At 34.6% G+C, this 21,781-nt stretch overlaps 1 protein-coding gene across 1 annotated transcript in view; it reads right to left on the bottom strand.

Annotated features, from left to right (window-relative positions):
* Window positions 1-16,918, bottom strand: part of LOC128984605 (plastin-2-like) — a 58,172-nt gene extending 41,254 nt beyond the window's left edge. Inside the window, exon 1 of the mRNA XM_054403944.1 lies at window positions 16,750-16,918. Coding sequence (XP_054259919.1) covers window positions 16,750-16,842 — 93 coding nt within the window. The 5' untranslated portion in view covers window positions 16,843-16,918. The remainder of the gene's footprint in view (window positions 1-16,749) is intronic.
* Window positions 16,919-21,781: the final 4,863 nt, after the last annotated feature.

Genomic DNA, 21,781 nt, shown 5'->3' with positions numbered 1-21,781 from the left:
TATTTTCTTATTACAATTGAATATTGTTAAAATATAGTTATATGTGTAGAATAATTTTCTACCAGAAGTTTCATAGCATAGCACATATAATTTCGAGCATTTCAGACGATTGAACAACAGAAAATGAAGAGAAGCGTGCGGCATAATTTACACTAATCACACTCATCCATAATTACCTTGACGATTTTTGATTGTTCTTGATCAAAATTTTGATTATACAGTATTCTTAAAATTGCGCCCCACAAACAATTTGCCTAAATGTAAATTGGATACGGCCTTGTATTGAATTTAAATAAATACGAAGTAAATTAAGTTATCAAGTTGCTAATTCTGTTTATCGAAACATTTTTTATAAAACCAGCGAATTTTATAACGCTGATATCGTTTTGTGAATTAAGTTATTTGTTACACATTAGTACACACTTGTTAACATTTTTTATGCAATAGTCAGTGAAATTAAGGTATGACGATGATTTAATATTTTTTCAAACATGTTATTGATTATGTGATAAGTTATCATACTGCAGGCGATTCTTAACTGTTAACATTTTAAATGATACCTTTTTTTTAGCTTTCCGATGACTATTGTGTTTGTTTGAACAAAAATTCTTTAATTATTTTGTTAAAGAAGTCATCGTAAAACACTATGTTAGCATATTGTAAGAGTTATTATACATCGATGATTGTATCTCGATAAATCTTTTGCCTTCTAATGTTTATTCATCCTGTTTGTATTAATAAACAAAACAAATCAATTATTTATGTAATAAACATGTTCAATGTCACAATAAATCGTAGAAAAACAAGTTGTTTAAAACAGTGTAACACGAGTTGACACGCAATTTCGAGCGAAGCTATAACCAGTCACGTTCGCGTTTGCGGAATCGATGAGTGTGTGATAAGGTTACCAAGGTTAAGTTGCGGCAGAAAACCTTGGAGTGTCGCCGGCACAGGACATGGCGACATTACTGATAGTACAGTATATCACCACTACAATGCTGTAGCTCATGAACATTGCAAACTTATCACCAACTACTACTGGTGTGTCGCCGGCACAGGACATGGCGACATTACTGATAGTACAGTATATCACCACTACAATGCTGTAGCTCATGAACATTGCAAACTTATCACCAACTACTACTGGTGTGTCGCTGGCACAGGACATGGCGACATTACTGATAGTACAGTATAGCACCACTACAATGCTGTAGCTCATGAACATTGCAAACTTATCACCAACTACTACTGGTGTGTCACTGGCACAGGACATGGCGACATTACTGATAGTACAGTATATCACCACTACAATGCTGTAGCTCATGAACATTGCAAACTTATCACCAACTACTACTGGTGTGTCGCTGGCACAGGACATGGCGACATTACTGATAGTACAGTATAGCACCACTACAATGCTGTAGCTCATGAACACTGCACCTTATCACCAACTACTACTGCTGTGTCGCCGGCACAGGACATGGCAACATAACTGATAGTACAGTATATCACCACTACAATGCTGTACCTCATGAACACTGCACCTTATCATCAACTACTACTGCTGTGTCGCCGGCACAGGACATGGCGACATTACTGATAGTACAGTATATCACCACTACAATGCTGTACCTCATGAACACTGCAACCTTATCACCAAAACTATTACTGCAGGGGGGGGGGGTATTTAGCTCAAACTTTAGTTTCAGATTGAGGTTACAGTCCTAACCCTTTTACACACACAAGGGACAGACGCATTTTGGTCGGACATCATTGATCCATGTATGTTTAGAAGGTCGCTGGTTTGATTTAAAGTAAAAAGAGATTCTAACCCCGGCGCTATTCGACAAAAGGACGACGATATAGTAAAAAGGCCAGGGTTTGAACTGACCCCTACAACAAATTCAAAACAATGGCGAAAACACAATATAAACCACCTATACATTATGTACAAGGCTGTAGTATTAGTAATATTGAGTAGTGTTGTGGGAGTGAATTATGGTGTGAGGACAAGTTTCAAGTCGACATTCAAGTGTAGTTGGAAATTGCTGAAAGAATCGTAACCCTGGAAATGTTGTCAAATAAAACAGTAAAGGTTGAGGTCAGTAGCCTGTACATGTAAGCTGTAACGTACCAAGGCCCTGCACTGGGCTGCTGACGATACAATGTCAGTGACAGTCCGTGCTATACTGCTCTCTGCTCAGTGTCAAAAACATACAGTAGTCAGCAACTTGAAAGGACTGAAATTATTTGTTTATTTATGGGGTACTGAGGAATAACATTGCAGCTCAAAGTGTCGCCGATTGAAATATTTTATTATATTGACGGTTGCGCTTGTTAGTGATCGGGTATTCGTGGGTAATCCTATTGAAGTATGTACACACAGTATTAACATTAACAGGATTATACTAAAGTCTCGGTTGCTCGAGAGTCATAGTTTTTCATTGCTTGCTTTAGTTATATGATATAACATGATCTGGTAGGTACATAAGGAGATTTTGCAAATTGGTTTCTATGGCTAAAAATATCCGACAATGTATAAATAAGTGTTGTATTATTTTTTACATTTCAAAAGTTAAATAATCTTGTTTACCATAGAACAGATTGAAATATCAGAAGAGATAATTTTTAGAAGAAAATCTCCAATTCACACTTTATAAGTTCAGCACCAAATTTACATTGCATTAAAAACACAAATCATCAAATCAGATGGCAGATGGTATGAAGATTTTATATATTTTGATGATTACTACAAATATAATGTTGTTTATATTTCAACTTTTGTAACTTACAAACAAATATACTACAGTTGGACCTCGATAGCAAAACTCTCATGGAGACTATTCAATATTGTTCACGCAGCCTATACACTATTGTACTTTTCAATATACAATTTGTATCTACGAGGTTCCACATCAATCTACGAGGTTTGCAATACATGTATTGCAATTTATTTTATTTTACAAATTATTTTATTTCACATGTACGTGATTAGGGGCAAAATAAATTCTAGGGGATTTGAAAATTACATTGTTATAAAGGGTGGTTTGCTATCGAGGTTCCACATTGTTTTAATTTTATAACGGCACCGAAGACCGACAATAGAGTTTGGTCAGGAACCGGTACCGGCACATGACTAGTTTTCAGGACGAAGAACGCCATGAATCATCGGTCCCGATCTCAGGTATTCGTCCTATCGATTAGTAAAAAGGGCTTCCACAGTTTTCTCTGACGGCCTACAAACATACAACACTTCCGTGTAGTCAGAGTTACTGAGTCATCAGCGTTACGTGTACCTACGTTGTCGTATGTCGCGTGGAGCAAGTGACTCATGGTTTCAGTATACCCCTCCCCTCACCCCTCCCGACGATCAGGGCTAGTTCGCCATTTGGTCGAATATTCAAGTTTGGAAGTGAGAATACAGAACGGGTTCAAACTTATCAAAAACGATACCAGTAAACGAATAATGATCGAATTCTGGGTATATCGACTCATGTATACAATGCAGGGTGTTTTAACGCAACCCAAATTGTACCGCAAGACACCGTTAAACGACAAAACAAGCTCACATTTTGTAATCCCTGTTTTCATTACTTCATTGTCAAACAGCTGATATGCATTGTTGCATATTTATCGATGAGTTTCAGTGTTATTGAGTAATTTATTCTGAATAAGACTCAATATGGTGTTTTCGGAAGATCAAATATTGTGTATAGTAGCCTATTATACATCGATGAGAGGGTCACAACATTATCACATAGATAAAATCCATTGGTGATTGGCGGGATTTGAACCAGGGACCTCGGGCTCCAAAGCCCCGAGCTCTACCACTAGACCAGCTCGCTCCCCACTCTTCAGTTAAAGTAACAATCAATAGTTTCAAATAATGGTCGTTGATCATAATAAAAAAAATGTTTAAGGGTTCTTTAGTGAAAATTAATACAGTAAATAGTAAATAAACCACATTTTTGAAAACTAATACAGTAGTAACCAATTAAGGGGAGTCGCTACTGAAATCGCTAAAATTGTTATTTTAACTAATTTTTACTTTGTATCAGGCTTTTATGGCTTTTATACTTAAGAAAGACCTAAAAAAAAAAAAAAAAATTTGATAAAAAATATTTTTTTAAGGGCCCTAAAAGTGGATTTTATTGTTTTTTCGGAACATTTTTAACATTGATATTTAAAGAAAACCATAAACCTTACACAAATGGAAATGGTATACTTTTGTTCAGCATTAAATTTACTTTAATATCACGTATTTTTATTGTATTACAGAAACATTTCCTTTTTTTAAATAACAGCAAATTTTAAAAATATTTTTAATTTAAAAAAAAAAATTTAAATTTATATATAAAAAACAATTTTACCAAATGGATTCAAAATACGTGTTCTTTTAGGTTTTTATATGCAAAAGGTGTGTACAAAATTTCAGATATGTAGCTCAAGTAGTTTTTTTGGGATATACAAGTTTTTAGGCTGAAACATGGAAAACACAACTTTCGGGAAACGGAAGTTTTCCGGCAAATTTGTTTTACTTTACAAAATAATTGGCATTTTTTAATAAAAACCATTTTTGGTAACGTTTTTTTTACAATGCCATGGTAACAAACAAATAAGAATGCAAAAAGCTATAAACTACAATTTATTTAGAGCTAAGTTGGAATAACATATGCACATACCTTTTTATAAGCCTTTGTTTACATTAGCCTACTTGTCTTTGTCGCACCGTAAAACAGTTTGTTTTATTTTTTTTTTCCTAGGTACATGTATGTAAAAATGATTTTGGGTGGTTTTTATGATGTAAAAAGATATATATAATAATTTAGGAACAAAAAAAGTTTTTAATTTTTGAAGATTTTTCACTAATTTGAGTAGCGACTCCCCTTAAGAGGTTATTTAATTATTCAGTATAACGTTTTTACACGTGTGTTTAACGTTTATAGAACACAATTTAGGTATCTCATGTACTAATTTCATGAGATACCTAACCACATATTTTTTCTTATTTGTTTGAATTGTATATTTGTTTTTTTATAGTAAATGATTTAATTTAGTTTCTAGTTCTAAAATTGAATTTTAATGTTAATTTATATGTTGGAATAAAAAATCTTGAAAATCTTGAAAAATCTTGTACACTGATGTCAAACAAACTGTCTTTTAATCCAGGTTTGGCGAACTTGAGCTTTTCCTTTCTGTTATAATACTAGAGGCCACACATCAGCCTACAAATAGATCGCATGTTTTGAAAATATGTGCATGGTTGATTGAATTATAATAAATGCCTTTATGAAATCCCGTATGTGTACGAGTAAATACTGTAACATAATTGTTACCCATCAATATACCATTGTTATATATCAATACTAAAGTACCACGAATACTAGAAAAGACCCGGTATGGATCATAAACAAAAAAAATGACGGTTTTGGCCCGAAAGTAAACAAAACCATTATACTAATAGCATTGATTAACATATGGTTTGGTTTACTTTCGGGCCAAAAACGTAATTTGCTTATGTTTATTATCCATAGCGGGTCTTTTCTAGTATTCGTGATTAGTACTGATTTATTTGTTCACGATAATGTAAATGTTTTGAGACGTGTATTTAATGAATAACTTATTATAGTACGCCTGTGGTTGAACTTTCTTAGCATTTCCAAATGTACACAGCATGTTGTGATACTTATGAGTAGTTAAAATTATAACGAATTTTTACTCATATAACTGGGCTAAAATCGTAGATGAGTACTGAGTAGTTAACAATAAAATAACGATTACGAATTTTACAGTTTTGTAGAGGTTGGCGGCTAGTTGTTGAACAATAAAATGAAGTTTAATTTATGTGTGAATTTCACTGCCATAACTCAACTCCGAACGGGGTACGTATACACAGTAGGAAATACATGTTGACTGATTCGAAAGTTTTTAAGGATTCATTAAAACATCCCAATTTAGCAAAAACGTTTAACACTTGGACAATTGAAGAAAATCACCAGTTATGTACCTACTGATTTTACATAAATCCTTTGTCATTATTACTTTAAACACCGTAAGAAAAGGTCAAGAAAAAGTAGTAAATCTCAAATTGTTAAAACTAACAAACAAAAGAATTACTCATTCTGGTCATTCACTAGTTTGGTCTTCGCACGTTGGGTCGTTGGATAATTCGATGGTTCAACCTAACTAAGTTTTGCATATAGATAGGCCATAATTTTAATTTAACTAATCAACCTTTTTTTCGTGTAGAAAAGCGAATTATTTAACATGTCTAACATGTTTGAATGTTACCGGAAATTCGACAAAACGACAGGAAACATGAGATAAGACTGATAATTGATATAACGTCTCCCGATTTATGCTATTCTAGTGAACTCGTTCATTTAGTTATTGTTGATCTACTTTTGTACCGGTAAAACATACAAACTCGCGTTTTTTTTAATCGTGCGCCCCATAGAAAACTTACAAAAGCCCCCACTTAAATAACTTGAATTCAAACGAACACTCAGGTTTTCTGCTACGGGAATGGAAAAAATGTGTTGGGGTTTTTTAATGTCAATAAATATAGAATAATACAGTACAGTAATACAGTATCTTGTGGGAAATTTTCTCCATAACCATTAAACTTACAACAACACTTCAATATACGTTATGTTACGTTATGTTTCGTTATGTTTCTTTTTAAGCTCTAAACGGAGGCTGTAATAAAAATTGAAAAAGGCCCCGACTCTTTGCAAAGTTATCGTGTTCATGAATACACACACAGACATACACAAACACACACTATGTATAACGAATAGTGTCTTGGCCTTTGGGAACATCAAAATTAAAAAGTTAATCGGTCCGTGCCGCCTTTTACAACTAGAAATTCCATCCCCATGTTACATTTATAGCCAGGCTTTTCATCCAAATTTTCGTAGTTGATGTGAGCCACATACAGATTGCGCTGATCTAAACTACTAAATTATGTCGAGTACACAATCCTTTTTACCGAGTCAAACTTAGAGAATGACATAGCAACTGTTATGACCCATCAACCTGGTCAGCAACATAAAATGAGGTATAAAATAGAATTTTAGACACTAGCGCATTCTGTGACTGGCTCATACAAATACGTTCTTTTTAGGTAAAAAATTGGCAACAGATGGTACATATAGATAGGAAGTCTACTTCAGTATCCAATTGTCAATGGTGCCGCCAACGGCTATAGCATGGGGAAAATGCCAATGACTCGCGATTATTAAAACACTCTAAAATAAGTGAGTAAAATTTACATCTATGATTTTTATACATATAAGGGATATCTCAAAGAGGTATGGTTGGAACTGAAGTTCTCTTTCGCTATTGTTTACAAACTAAAATGGACTAACAATGAATAATAACCTACAACGATAACATTCAGTTTTTAATGTTCATGTAGTTTTATGACATCGCAATGCAGTGGCACAGATAAATTGCTTAGTCACGATTCAAGGATTAGTCATTTATCGTGTTAGTCATTTGGAAAAGACTAACCATTGGGAAATTTACAATTTCAAACTGTGACTTGATAAAATGGTGATCAAGAGCAAAATGTAGGACTTTTGTGTAAAGAATGTTCTCCTCGCGTTAAAGACTTTTAATTTTTCTAAATAGATTGACCTCAAATTTGTGGACCAACATATCACGACATTTACACACAACCAAACAATTTGGTGCAATCTCATCCAAATGATATCTCGTCCCGAATATTAACATTTGATTAAACACACTAATTTGGTGTCATTTGATTCACGTGAAAATTTTACAAGGTGGCTACTGGCGGTGATTAAGGAATCCCAAAGACTTAAAAATCGACTTTAGGTAGGAAGAGAGAAAAAATACATTCTAATAAACAATTGTATATCAAGGGCTACAGAACAGTTAGAACATTCAGGAGGCGTTTAAGTTTTTGAATAAAAGTGTCTTTTGTATTCAAAAATGGAATGAAGTGTGGGAACAATAAGCTGAAATCAATGGTTTCCCTTTTGTACATACGATGAAAACGCATTAGCAGCATATTGTACACAATGTATATAATTTGGTAAAATAAGCTAATAGTCAAACCAATTGACAAGGCGAAATACCACTTTTTGCATTGCCAGACTTGGTTTGTGTTTAAAGATTAAACCTTTTTAGTAATGTGAAAAATTGACTGTGAAAGGCCACTGAAAATGAGTTCAAACATTCTGAAGGAGAATACATCTCAAAACCAAAATTGCATTCAAATCAATCCATTTCATAAATGATGATACAATTCCCCCCCCCCCATCCTCTTTCCTGCAAATTCACACGAAAGGAACCTTTTCGACGTAAAAAAAAGGAATAAAATTCCCAAGTTTATGGATGTTACTAATCCAGAGATCCCCGAAATTTTATGTTCATACATATTAAATGAAATGTCTTCCATTTCACATTTCTATGACTTGCATGTTCACTCTAAATCACATTATCATAAAGAAACTGACAACTAACTAACTGTGGGGGGGGGGGGGTCGTTATTTTATTCCAATGTTTTAAAGTTACTCTAAGCATCTCCTTATTTTTCATGGACACAGCCAATTGTTATAATGTTGACAATGCCTCCATTTTACAATATGGTGAGCCACTTTTAAATTTCGGGGGGAAAACGCATAAAATACAATGGGTTTTTAAAGTTCTACCCGTTTTTGAAAACGTTTTTGTTATTTGTATTTTCATTACTCTTTTCTTTTTCGAGGTGTATCCATTCGAAAGTTAAAATTTAGAATTTCTAATATGGTGACCAACTTAAAACTAAACCCCCCCCCACCCCCCCTAAAACTGGTCTGAATTTTTTAAGTTCAAGTCAAATTAGGTGTATGGCAAAAAACTATAATTTACAGTCTCAGTCGTAATGAATTATAAGATTACCAATGAACGGTACAAGAGGTAAAGACTAGCATTGACAATTGATAGAAAGTAAGGGCAAATAAACACAATACAAAATTATAAAGGTAGGCTACTGTTGTAAAAACGTTTTACGAGTTTTTGCAGACCTGCCAAGTGAACAATAACATAGGTTTTTGGATGAGATGGTACGACACGAAAACACCATTGGTTATTGGCTGTATTGCTGTATTTGAACCCTGCTCTACACGACAAGACCGCTTGACCAGCCCTCATTTCATGGAAAGGTTCGAAGTTTGGTATAAACAAAATGGACTACAAATAAAATAAAATTTTTAATACCGGTAATCAAATAACAATTTTAAACTGTCATGAAACATTTACAACAGAAGGTATAATAATAATAATAATTATTATTATTTTTATTATTATCCTAAAGCATTAGAAACGCTTTAGTTAATATTGATGACTTGAAAGTTTAATCGCTTCATATGAGATGTCCAAACTTAACTAACTGTTCATTCATTTATTTGTGTAGTTGCTCAAATTTTCTCAAAACAGCCTCTAATATATTGTTAGGTTATACAAAACTATGATGTCATAGGGATTCAAACCTTAATTCGTTTAAGAAGCTGTACACAGTCTGGACAATATAAGTAAAATCAACTTATTTTAATTGAGTATAACTTTTGACGGTTTTGCGCTTTGGCTATATCACAGGAAACAACACCTTACTATTTCTAATTTATTTAAATATAATTTCAACAATGGTTAAGCACAAGTAGTAAAAGTTAAAAAATGCTCTCAACATACACCGGTAAGAGAAATACCTTCAATCGTCTTTAGCTCCTAGGAATACAAATTTAATAACAGCTGGAGTGGAATATTTGAGATGCTAATTTTAGATGTGGAGTAGGAAGGATTATTCGATTTGGTTTTTAACATATTTGCTACATCCTGTAATTTCTGTTAGTTTATTTTATGCTTTCCTCTTAAAGATCTCTAAGTTATCAAAACTGCAGTCTATATACTTTCATCACGTCCTCTAAACTGCCTAAACTGACTAACAGTATGTCTAATTTTTATTAATGACAAAGGAAATGTTTATCTGGTTCTCAAATAAACAGTAAAATATCATTTAGATAGCTTGGTTAGCAAGTGTATTTTTTTACTATGTATGTCATATGTCTATCGCAATTCATTAAATCATCAACTTATAAAGGCATACTCGGTCATCAAAAGTGTCATATCACCTGTCATATAGATAAACTTATCATATTTATCATCAGAGTGCTTGATATTATGTAACACTCTAATCCTTAAACCTCTGAGAGAATTATCAAATACCCCCGCCGCAGCAAACCTGCAGACTAAGCGAATTTCCATTTTACCCGATATAATTTATACTAAATCTTCTCCTTAAAAATATCACATTTATTCCGGCTATTTAAATAGAATTAGTTTAACGAGTACTTAGGTTTGCTACAACAGAGAGGGTAAAAAAGTCTTTTAGTTTTTTTTGTAAAATATTAATAGTTTAGTAAGGAAATAAATGCATTTTCAAAATTTGATCTAAATATGTTCATAAACAAGCAAACTACAACAGTTTACATATTCTCCATAAGAATAACATGGGAATATTAAATTTACATTTTGTTTTCAATTTTCTCTGTAACCATAAGGCGCATAATACAAATTCAATATACTAAATTATTTGTTTTTTTAAGCTCTACAAAATGGTTTGGAAAGAAATTGCTAAATTCTATGTTTTTTGGATCAAAAATGGGAAAAATCAATTTTTACCCCATAACCCCCCCCCCTTAAAACCCGTTCCCATAGTTTGATTATGCTGGTTCGCGAACTCGTTCGAATAAATGTAGGTTTACACCAAATTTAATCAAAATCGGATCATTTTTGCTAGAGTTATCGTGCTAACGGACACATGAATTTGAGCGGATGGTGTTTTCGGCCTCTAGGGACCTCAAAACAAAAAATAAATCGGTCGCGGGTCCAGGTCTTACCATGAGTACTACGGTAATAGCTTCTTATCTATAAGTAATATCTTGTTACACTCACTGGGGATATGCACAGTTACAACACTCGTAATAGGGATAAAGCAGCAATTGAGTACAATAGGCTCAGCAAATCACTGTTTAGTCATGTAGTACTATCCCTTAAGGTATATAATAAGGTTATTAATCTTAGTAAGAAAAATATACTGTTAAAGTTTTTAAGAACAAATTTTTGAGTGGTTCCTTTAAAAATCCTTTCTATTCACTTAGTGAGTTTTTCTTATTAAAACATATAGAATTTTAATGTTTAAAATCTGTTATGTATAATTTTTTATTCTTGTATAGTTCCTATGAATTGTATATTTCTATGATATGTGATATTACCCTTAGGCCTAATTAGTATAGAGACTTGGCATTTCTGCTGTAAATTTGACTTTGTTAATGCTTATGTAGCCTGAAAGACAATAAACATATTCTTATTCTTATTCCTTATATGGGAAGTTCGCTAAAAAGTTTAGTTACAGTGAACTGGGAATTTGTTTTTTTTAACAACCTAAACTATTCACATCTTACAATATAGGTCTACATATCAAATAGGAATATAAAACTGCATGTAAATTTTAGCATATTTCCCATAGAGAGCTATTAATAAGCTAATATTAATAGTATAAATAACATCATGAAGGTAAGGCCTGGACCCGGGACCGATTTCTTTTTTGTTTTAAGGTCCCCAGAGGCCAAAAACACCCTCCGTTCAAATTCATAATATAAATATAAATATATGCCCGTTAACACGTCAACTCGAGCAATAAAAGATCAGATTTTGATGAAATTTGGTTTAAAAGTGTAAAACAAAGACGTTTATACGTTTGGGAACCAGCAAGATCAGATTATGGGACCGGGGCTGTTTATGGGGGGTTTCATGGGGTAAAAATGGGTTTTCCTATTTTTGACCCTTAAAATATAACGTTTTGCAATTTCTTTCTAACATTTTTTTATAGCTTACAAAAAAGAAATAACTTAGTAGCCTACATTGAAGCGGTGTTGTATCAGTTTAGAGGAAATTAAAAATACCCCCGCCGCAGCAAACCTGCAGACTAAGCGAATTTCCATTTGCCATTTGATCAAAATATGTTCATAAACAAGCAAATTACAACAGTTTATTTATTCTCCATAAGAACAACATGGGAATTTTAAATTAACAGTTTTTTTTAATTTTCTCCGTAACCATTAGGCGCATAACAACGCTTCAATACACTAAATTATTTGTTTTTTAAGCTCTACAAAATTTTTTGGAAAGAAGTTGCTAAATTTTAAGTTTTTAGGGTCAAAAATGGGAAAAAACCAATTTCTACCCCATAAAACCCCCCATAGACCCCTGTTTCCATAGTCCGATCATGCTGGTTCGTGAACTCGTTCGAATAAACGTAGGTTTACACGTTTGTACCAAATTTCATGAAAATCGGATGATTTTTGCTCGAGTTATCACGCTAACGGACACATATATAAATATAAATATATATATATATATGAATTTGAACAGATGGGGTTTTTGGTCTCTAGGGACCTCAAAACAAAAAAGTAAATCGGTCCTGGGTCCAGGTCTTACCATGAGTACTACGGTAATAGCTTATTCCCTATGTGGGAAATTCGCTAAAAACTACGGTGTTATGTGTGTGAGTTATATATTTAACTTAGGTTATATGAATGTGAACGAATGGTGTCTTTGGCCTCTGGGGATCTCAAAACGGAAAAGTAAATCGGCTCTGGGTCCAGGTCTTACCATGAGACCTACGGTAAAAGCTCATTCCCTATTTGGGAAATTCGCCAATATTCCCTATATGGGAAAATGCTGAGAGTGAAATTCTATCCCCAAAGCTATTATCAGGGTAGCCAACCTTCCTACATTTTTGGGACAGTCTCATAATTTATGTATCCATCCCTCCTTATGCATTTTAATCCAGGGTAGCAAAATATTCATATGAACTTGCATTTAAGTTTGAATTTAAAATACATTCAGCCAATTTACACTGAGAAATTAGTTTCATTCAATTGTACTAACAAATAATTTAGTACATTTCACATGTTCGATAGGGTTAAGTTACATAAAAATAAAATTGTGCTATTTTAATCAAACTTTTAAGTTATCATTATCAGATCCTTATAAGAACTAATCTTGCCTTAAGAGGTGCATGCATAGGCCTACACATTTTGTGTTACGATAGAATAGGCCTAGTAAAAGCTTGTTGAATAAGTCGATTAGTGTTTTATGTTGATGTACTTTTAAGCGAATTTCCCATTTAGGGAATAAGCTATTACCGTAGTAGAGGTCGTGCGGAACGAGGTGAAGCCTGAGATTTTCGGCGGGAACGGTCTAAAGCGGGGAAATCCATGGTGGGGGTAGGAGACGAGCCGATCGTCGCCTCGCATAGCGACACTTCCCCCACCACACCACTATTCCCCTCCAAGCTTCACCTCGTTCCGTACGACCTCTACTCATGGTAAGACCTGGATGCGGGACCGATTTTTTTTCGTTTTGAGGTCCCTAGAGGCCAAAAACACCATCTGTTCGAATTCATATATATATATATATATATATATATAGGTATAAGTTATATATATATATATGTGTCCGTTAGCACGATAACTCGAGCAAAAATGATCCGATTTTGATGGAATTTGGTATAAACGTGTAAACCTACATTTATTCGAAGGAGATCACGAACCAGCATGATCGGACTCTGGGAACGGGGGTTTACGGGGGGGTTTTATGGGGTAAAAATAGGTTTTTCCCATTTTTGACCCAAAACTCAAATTTAGCAATTTCTTTCCAAACCATTTTGTAAAGCTTAAAAAAAAAAATAATTTAGTATATTGAAGCGTTATTATGCGCCTCATGGTTACGGAGGAAATTCCAAAAAAATGTAAATTTAAAATTCCCATGTTATTTTTATGGAGAACAAGTAAACTGATGTAGTTTGCTTGTTTACGAATATATTTTGATCAAATTTGGAAAATGTTTTTATTTCAAACTAACTATTAACATTTTTTGCAAAAAAAAAAACAAAAAACAGTTTTACCCTCCCTGATGCACCAAACCAAGTACTTGTTAAACATTTTTAAGTAGGCCTAGACATTTTAGTGTATCAGGAAAATGGAAATTCGCTTAGTCTGCAGGTTTGCTGCGGTGGGGTTTTTTTAACTTCTGAAACATCTCGTCAGGCTAGATTTAATTCTTTTAAGGATTTGAAGATGGCATGTGCAATGTGCATGATTATGATGAAACTTAGACCATAAGGCAACAACAGGTAATTTAACCTTGTAGCGAATTTCCCTCTCTATAGGAAAGAAGGTAATAATATATATATATGCAGTGCTCAATATGAAAAAAATAAGATGCTGGAACTGTAAACCTATTTAATGTGATTAGTACCTATTTATGTCAATATTTTGATCTTTCTGAAAGAGAGGTACCGGTACTGGAACTCCGTTCTGCCACATTCTCCCGCAAATCGAGCATTGTATATCAGTGTGCGTGACGATGAACACGAAAACTAGAGCAATTTCGGTCCGATGTTGATGGCATGTATGTGTTTCATGTAGAGCTGGTCAACGTCAGGAAGATCGGCTAATCGGAACAGGATGACATAAGGGTTTTAATTTTTTTTTTCAAATTAAGACTAGGTTCTTAACAAATTTGTACCCTTTGAATATCAAATTGTCTAATTTTCATTATACCCATCATAATAGAGCTTTAAAAAACAAATAATTTTGTATGTTGAAGTGTTGCTGTGTGATTAATGGTTACGTAGAAAATTAAAAAACTGTAGGCCTAACTTTATAATTCCCATTTTATTCTTATGGAGAACAAGTAATTGGCTGTAGTTTGCTTGTTTACGGATATAGGCCTATTTTGATAAAATTTGGCAAATAAATTTATTTCACAATAAGTTATCTACTGTTAACGTTTTAACCCAAAACACTTTTTTTCTTCCTTGTAGCAGCAAATCTATGTAGGCCCGGCAGTACTCGTTAACCTAACGTTAAAAGCTAGTTGTTCTGCCCGTGCCTCCCCAAGGGGAGAGAACGCAGAGAAGATATATGACGATTATTTACTGGATCGTCCAATGAAAAACTGCTGGATTATTAAGCGCTTGTTCTTTATGTAAATCAGTTTTTCCTACAGTTACCTAACAATGTACAAGTTCTCTCACTGATTTGAGAAAGCAAAGTGGCCAATTCGCTCATCAGTGAGACCTAATTCTTTTGTCTCACTCCAGATTTGCAACGTGAAGGCACGAAATAGTGAGCGCGTAACATGCAGGCAACGTCGTATGCGCGCGAAATACGTTGGCATCACTGGCTAAAAATCAGCTGGTCAGCTGTTGTACTATTGTATTTGTCACTTCACATTAAATGTTATATTAAAAGTTCACTTCTGTGTAAAAATTGGTTATGTTTCTTCACAAATGTATTTGTTTTATGGTAACTGTAGAAAAAGTATAATGTGCAACTCGAGTTCAAAGTACAATTGCTCACTCGAGAACCCATGCCTCACTCGCCTACGGCTCGTGAGTAAGGATTTCTCTCGAGTGAGTCAATTGCTCACTTTTCTCACTAGTTGCACAAATAACTATTATCTATGTCCATGTTACGAGGAAAATGTGTTTTTTTTCTCAGTCAGACACATAACGACTCCTTCCAATCTCTATAGTTCGTGTGTCACTTGACTATAATAACTTACACAAAATTTGCCAGCTAAATCAATTGCTGTGTTTTTAAAAGTACAACAATGAACTTAACAAAAACAAATTCCAACAGATGATGTAGGTATCTCCAATATTTTAAATGTGATTAAAAATGCATGTCTTTAATTAGGATCTTGCATTTAGGAGAGGGTTTATCCAAAAACTGATATTATTCACATCAAGACCTTTCATTTAAGTATGCGGTTGATAAATGCTGCCAACCTCGTATACTCGTCAACGATCGGCACTAGTACAATTTATTTCTGCGCGAGTGTTGAAGCGCTGTAGGCTACTACGGCTACGGCCTCAAAAGACGCAGGTTGTCACTGTTGTCAGTAAACTGTCAAGCTGTTTACAGTACCTTAACCTCTAACTTTTAGATAATATTCGGTGCGAAGAAAGTTTGTTTGTGATTTGATTATTGTAAGTTACTGTTCAATTGTGCATTAGATAATGACCAAACGGAAATGCACATTTCATAGTGAGTTACAAGCGAAATATCCGTTTATTAAACATAAGTTTGAGACGAACAAAAGTGATGTGACCCACCATTTGTGAGTGTCCTTCGCTCAGTTCCCGGTGTTTACATGCACTTGGTGAAGCTATCCACTTTTGAGGAGATTCCTAAGTAAAGATATGTTCCGTCCAATGAACTTACAAATAGGTTAAATATGATAAAAACTCAATTAATAAACAATTTATGTTTTAAAAATTATTACGTCTAGATTGCATAAAAACACTAGTTTACAGCTATATTTTTTTTAAATCTTTCCGGGGGAGGATCCCCAGACCCCCCGGATCGGGGTGTCCCGCTTCGTTAAGTATAACAATAATTGGTCAAACATCCACGATTGAAAATAACTCTTAGTAAACTGCTTGTAAATATGTAATTATCTAAAACTAGGCCTACAAATGATATAAACTGGTAATTTTTCGTAAGAATTGTCCAAAGAGATCCTGGTGATACTCATGGGAGACAAATCTGCAAGTTTAGGGTTTAGGTTAAGGTATCGAAAGAAGAGATGCAAAAAGCTTGCATTATCATATCTGTGACTACAGCTAAAACATTTGTTAATTGGTTTTAAAAACAGATAAACACTTACAGCATCAAAAGTCTCCTTAAGTTCCGAATTTTCGTCACTCATTTTACCGTTGCCGTTCGAAATCACTTTGTATCTGTCAACAGTTGACGCCATGCTCGACCTTGTCTGTCTTCAGTGTCTTCTGTCTAGTGTCTATGTTGTGTTTAGTGTGTGTAGTAAAGTAAGTAACTATAAAGTAAGCTTAGTGACAGTGACACTCCGTCAGTGACAGGACAGTGCAGTGTTGAGTGTTTCTGCTTCACTCCACTCCCACTCCCACTGTTTCGTTTCACTGTTTCTCTATTCTGTTGAATGAATAAGAATAAGAAGTGTGAATAGTGGGCGGACCCAGGGCTGTCTTGATTTTGACGCCATTCGCCGTTAATTTGATCATCAGTACTATATCAAACTCACATAAATTAATTTACTTGTCTCTATGAATAAAATAAAATATTCAGTAAATAAAATATATTGATGTGCATAACAGTTGATACTGTGCTCGGTTTGAGTTAGCATTGATTACATATCTCCAAAAGGAAACATGTAACGTTACGGTACAAATTTACCACATATTGTTGCGGGAACTCTTCAATCATAGATAAAACATACTCCTCAAACTTCAATGTCAATTTAAACGAAATTTCTTCAGAGCTGGCTGCTTTTTTTAATACATATTTTTTGTGGATGCATATTTGTTTTCATTATTGACCAACTTATTGTACACTTTCATGCACATACCAACACGATTGTTCAATAAATTAAGCTCAGAATTTGAGTAATACGGAGGTGTGTTTTTCAGCCGTTCGGGATAGGTTTAGAGCCCTCTTAAACTAGAGCGCTGGCAACTAATTTGATACTCTTTTATATAAACAAAAATATAATTTCGGGGCAGGAAAAGTCTGTGATGGCACAGAAGTCAGGGGTGCCCATCCCCACCTAGACTCATGACGCACCCCCCTCCCCTCAATTAGGCACCAGCCCCCCCCCCCCACCATAAAGCCGGGTTTACACGATGCCAGTTGGCGAGACAATTGTCAGGAGACAACTGACTGGCTTGGAATTACTGGCTTCGTGTAAACACTTCAGGCCAATTGGCAAGCCAATTGGCCCGCCAACTGTCCCGAAATTCAGTTGTCTCCGGGAGTAGACTGAGGACAATGAGCTGGGCCCAGCGAGGACCCCACCCCTCAACAACCCAGTTGTCGTGACAATTGGCGCCGTGTAAACGGTGTAGAGGCCAATAGCACTGTCTTGTCTTTTAGCAGTAGTACCCTGGTTCACTGTAAAATGCCTGGGCAAGTGTTGGCCACGTGTGAACAGGTTCTCGTTCAACTTGCCTGGCCTACGACAATTCCAAAACCACGTGATGCCAGTTGGCGAGACAATTGGCAGGAGACAACTGACTGGCTTGAAATTACTGGCTTCGTGTAAACACTTCAGGCCAATTGGCCCGCCAATTGCCCCGAAATTCAGTTGTCTCCGGGAGTAGACTGAGGACAATGAGCTGGGCCCAGTGAGGCCCCCACCCCTCGAAAACCCAGTTGTCGTGACAATTGGCACCGTGTAAATGGTGTAGAGGCCAAAATAGCACTGTCTTGTCTTTTAGCAGTAGTACCCTGGTTCACTGTAAAATGCCTGGGCAAGTGTTGGCCACGTGTGAACAGGTTCTCGTTCAACTTGCCTGGCCTACGACAATTCCAAAACCACGTGATGCCAATTGGCAAAGACAATTGTCTCGCCAACTGGCATTGTGTAAACCCGGCTTATGGAATCGGGCTCTTAGGTCTCAGGTCATGGGTTCGAGACCCTGGAACAATGAAATTTTGTTCTAGTTTTTTTTACAAATTTTGTTTTTATGACCTATTTAATCACTTTACTCAACTGATAATAATGATTTTCATACTAAATCTTTATTATTTTGTGTTTTTATGTTTAGGCTGAAATATTGAAACAATATAGAAACCATGTTAAATACTTAAAGAAACAACATTTAAACAATATTTATTTTGACTTGTTTCAATATATTTCAATATTGACTCAAATATTTACCGATAAATGTCTTTTGTTTCAAATCGATATTTGTAAAATATTATTGCAATATTAAATAAATAGTTTTTAATATTGGGTAAATATCGATTCAATATATTTTACAATATTGTTTATACATTTTCTTGCTACTTGGGTAAGTACTTGTAAAACTGATGCTATTTAAATACAGTAGGGAAAAATGTGATATTTTTAAGGAGAAAATTTAATATAAATCCAATCAGGCAAATGGAAATTCGCTTAGTCTGCAGGTTTGCTGCGGAGGGGGTATTTATACATTGCGATTACTAGTGGCTGTGTTTTGGGTACATATCTGCTTAAATGAAACTAGAGGTCATATTTCAAAACTCACAACTTGACTTTTGTTTTTAAAAATCAACTATAAGTGTGGTATTTTTTTTTTATTACAAAAATGGTAATTGAGAGTGACAATTATTTAAGTGTCTTCAACTATGGAACGGGTAAAGTTACACCTGGGGCCCATTTTATAATAAAGTACAAACTAATATTATCAGTAAATCAGCTGATCGCCCAATGCAAATCTAATGGAATCTACAAGTTACAAGTTGTAACTTGTAACTTGTAGTTTATTATGAAATGAGCCCCTGGTGACACCTACTGCAACAGTTGCCAAATAATACCAGCTGTCTGTAGTATGTTTTTGTAACTGGTTAAAACTTACTGTGAAATTTACTTAATGAGCTGCGGTAAAGAGGACTTTTAATACCGGTACTTAATTTACTTTTTCCTTACTGTAATTTTACTTAATGAGTTGTAGGTAAAGAGGACTCACTTAACTTTAGAGAAAAACTAACACAATATCAAATATAATAGCAATGTTTAAACAACTATTTAAACAAGATACGTCACATGTAACACTAGGGATTGAACGAACAAATTCATCTGGGATCAACGGGACTTTCATGATAATAAACTGGATTTTCTTGTATTTGTTTTGGCCTTGTCCGTGTGGTAGGGATGAGCATCGATAGTCGATGTTTTCGAAACATCGTTGTTCGATGTTTTTTACATCGATGGTAGGTTACCGATGTTTTTGTTCACATCGATTTTTTCGTCAAACATCGATGTTTTTGGCCAAGTATTGAGATGTAGATTTTTCCGTTACTAGAGTATTCAAAAAGCAGACGAAAATCTGAAAACATCGATATTTTCGCAATTATGTTATCGGTACATCGATGGTTGATGTCGATGTTACCATCGATGGTTGACTATTGATACCGTGTGGCCGTGTGGGGAAATGGGGTTACAACTACTGAACGAACAGTTCGTCTATTCGCCGCTAGGAGTCATTCATCGAAAGCAGTTCGCTAAGTCACCGAGAGGGGCGCTGCAGTCTACAGTTTGTTATTATCACACTGTAGTTTTACTTTTATATTTAAATAATTTTAATTCTATAAAGTATAAAACAAAAAAACGTGATTTGAGAAGAAATACAAACTAAATATTCAAAATATGGCAAATATCTTTCAATTTAAAGTGGTTTTAGTTAACTATACAGCCTCTGAATACGTTGACACTCGCATTGATTCTTTGGAAGCTCCAAGACTATACCACGTAAACTGCAAGTGTTGTTTTATCCTTATTCGCATTCAAAAAGTTCAATTTTTAAAAGGCCGTGATTCGTGTCCCTTACCTGGGACCGAAGATTGGCCTATAAGCTGTGCTAATAGTTCACCACTTGTGACTAGACTTAGACTACTAATCGGTTAGTAAATCCACTCTTTGCCTACTGTCATACGTAATGCGTGAATTCGAATTTTACTAAATGAATGAACTGCAGGCAAAGAGGACTTGCTAAATTCTAATTTGTTTCTCTTGAAGTGTCATTAAAAACAATAAGTAAGTGTGCTTTTTGTCAAATTACACCACCCTAAGCTGTAAGGCCCGTTTTAACTAATAATCAAAATCGAATATTATTATTATTAATATTTTCTAAAAAGTGAAAGCATTTACAAGTAAGCGTATATCTTTATATAATACAGCTCCAGATACTATATTTTCATAAGAGCACAATATTTTCCCGGGACCAATTTACTTTTTGAAAATCCCAAACATGTAAACTTAATTACAGTACTAAATAACGGAAATTTTATGAGAAAAAGGTCAAAAACACTTTTATTTTATTTAGCTTATCGAAATTTCTATCAATCGACCTTAAGATTAGACATAGAATTGATAGTTGAAAATAAAGATTTTATCTGTACCATCCAGGTAGCAGGTACAACACTGATATCTTGTTCTCAATTCATTGAATTCTACGTATTTTTAGCTTAAACCATTTCTAACAAATTCCTCATTTTTGTTCCAGTGTTTGCCTACGTATGTTCTAAGCCTACAACAAAGCCTACAATCCTACACAGGGTAAGTTGAAGTTCAATTGTTTGTTCAGAGGTAGCTTTTGCCAACTCATCAGGGCGCGTATTTTAAAGGGGGCGGGGGTAAACATGAAAGTTGAATGAATGAGGTTACATCTCTGTTACTGTCTACAGCTGGCTCTTTAGTCAGTAACATTTAATTAAAAGCCCCTGATCAAGGACAGCTGCGTTTCGAACCCTTAACAATTAAGGCTTTTATCAGAATTGAACCTCTAACCTTGTAACTTCCAGGTGAGCACATAAACGGCTCAGTTATACAACCATTAGAATCATATAACTTTAACAAATTTAAATGGAGAGTGTTGGCTTTATCGTACCTCACTGGCAGACATCAGCAGTGTGTTGCAATTAATCATAAAACTAGCCAAAACAATAAACCAGAACAATAAACGATATGATTTGATTTGATTTGAACAAATGAATTACTTATACCTGGTACTGTTCAACAAAAATCAATAATCTACTGAGTCCCTTGTCATAAGTCAAAACAAAATCGGGACCGCTAATAATTAATTGTTCTTAACATTTTGTTAAACAATTGAAAACAAAATATTTTATAAAATAATAAATGTGTTTAACAACAGAACAATAAATCAAATCTAGCATGAGGC

The sequence above is a fragment of the Macrosteles quadrilineatus genome, unplaced genomic scaffold (genome assembly GCF_028750875.1).
Source record: "Macrosteles quadrilineatus isolate MER2022 unplaced genomic scaffold, UCM_ALF_1.0 Scaffold_1__1_contigs__length_201487025, whole genome shotgun sequence".
Lineage (NCBI taxonomy): Eukaryota > Metazoa > Arthropoda > Insecta > Hemiptera > Cicadellidae > Macrosteles > Macrosteles quadrilineatus.
The sequence above is the reverse complement of the archived record's forward strand: the minus strand, read 5'-3'. Positions and strand labels throughout refer to the sequence as shown.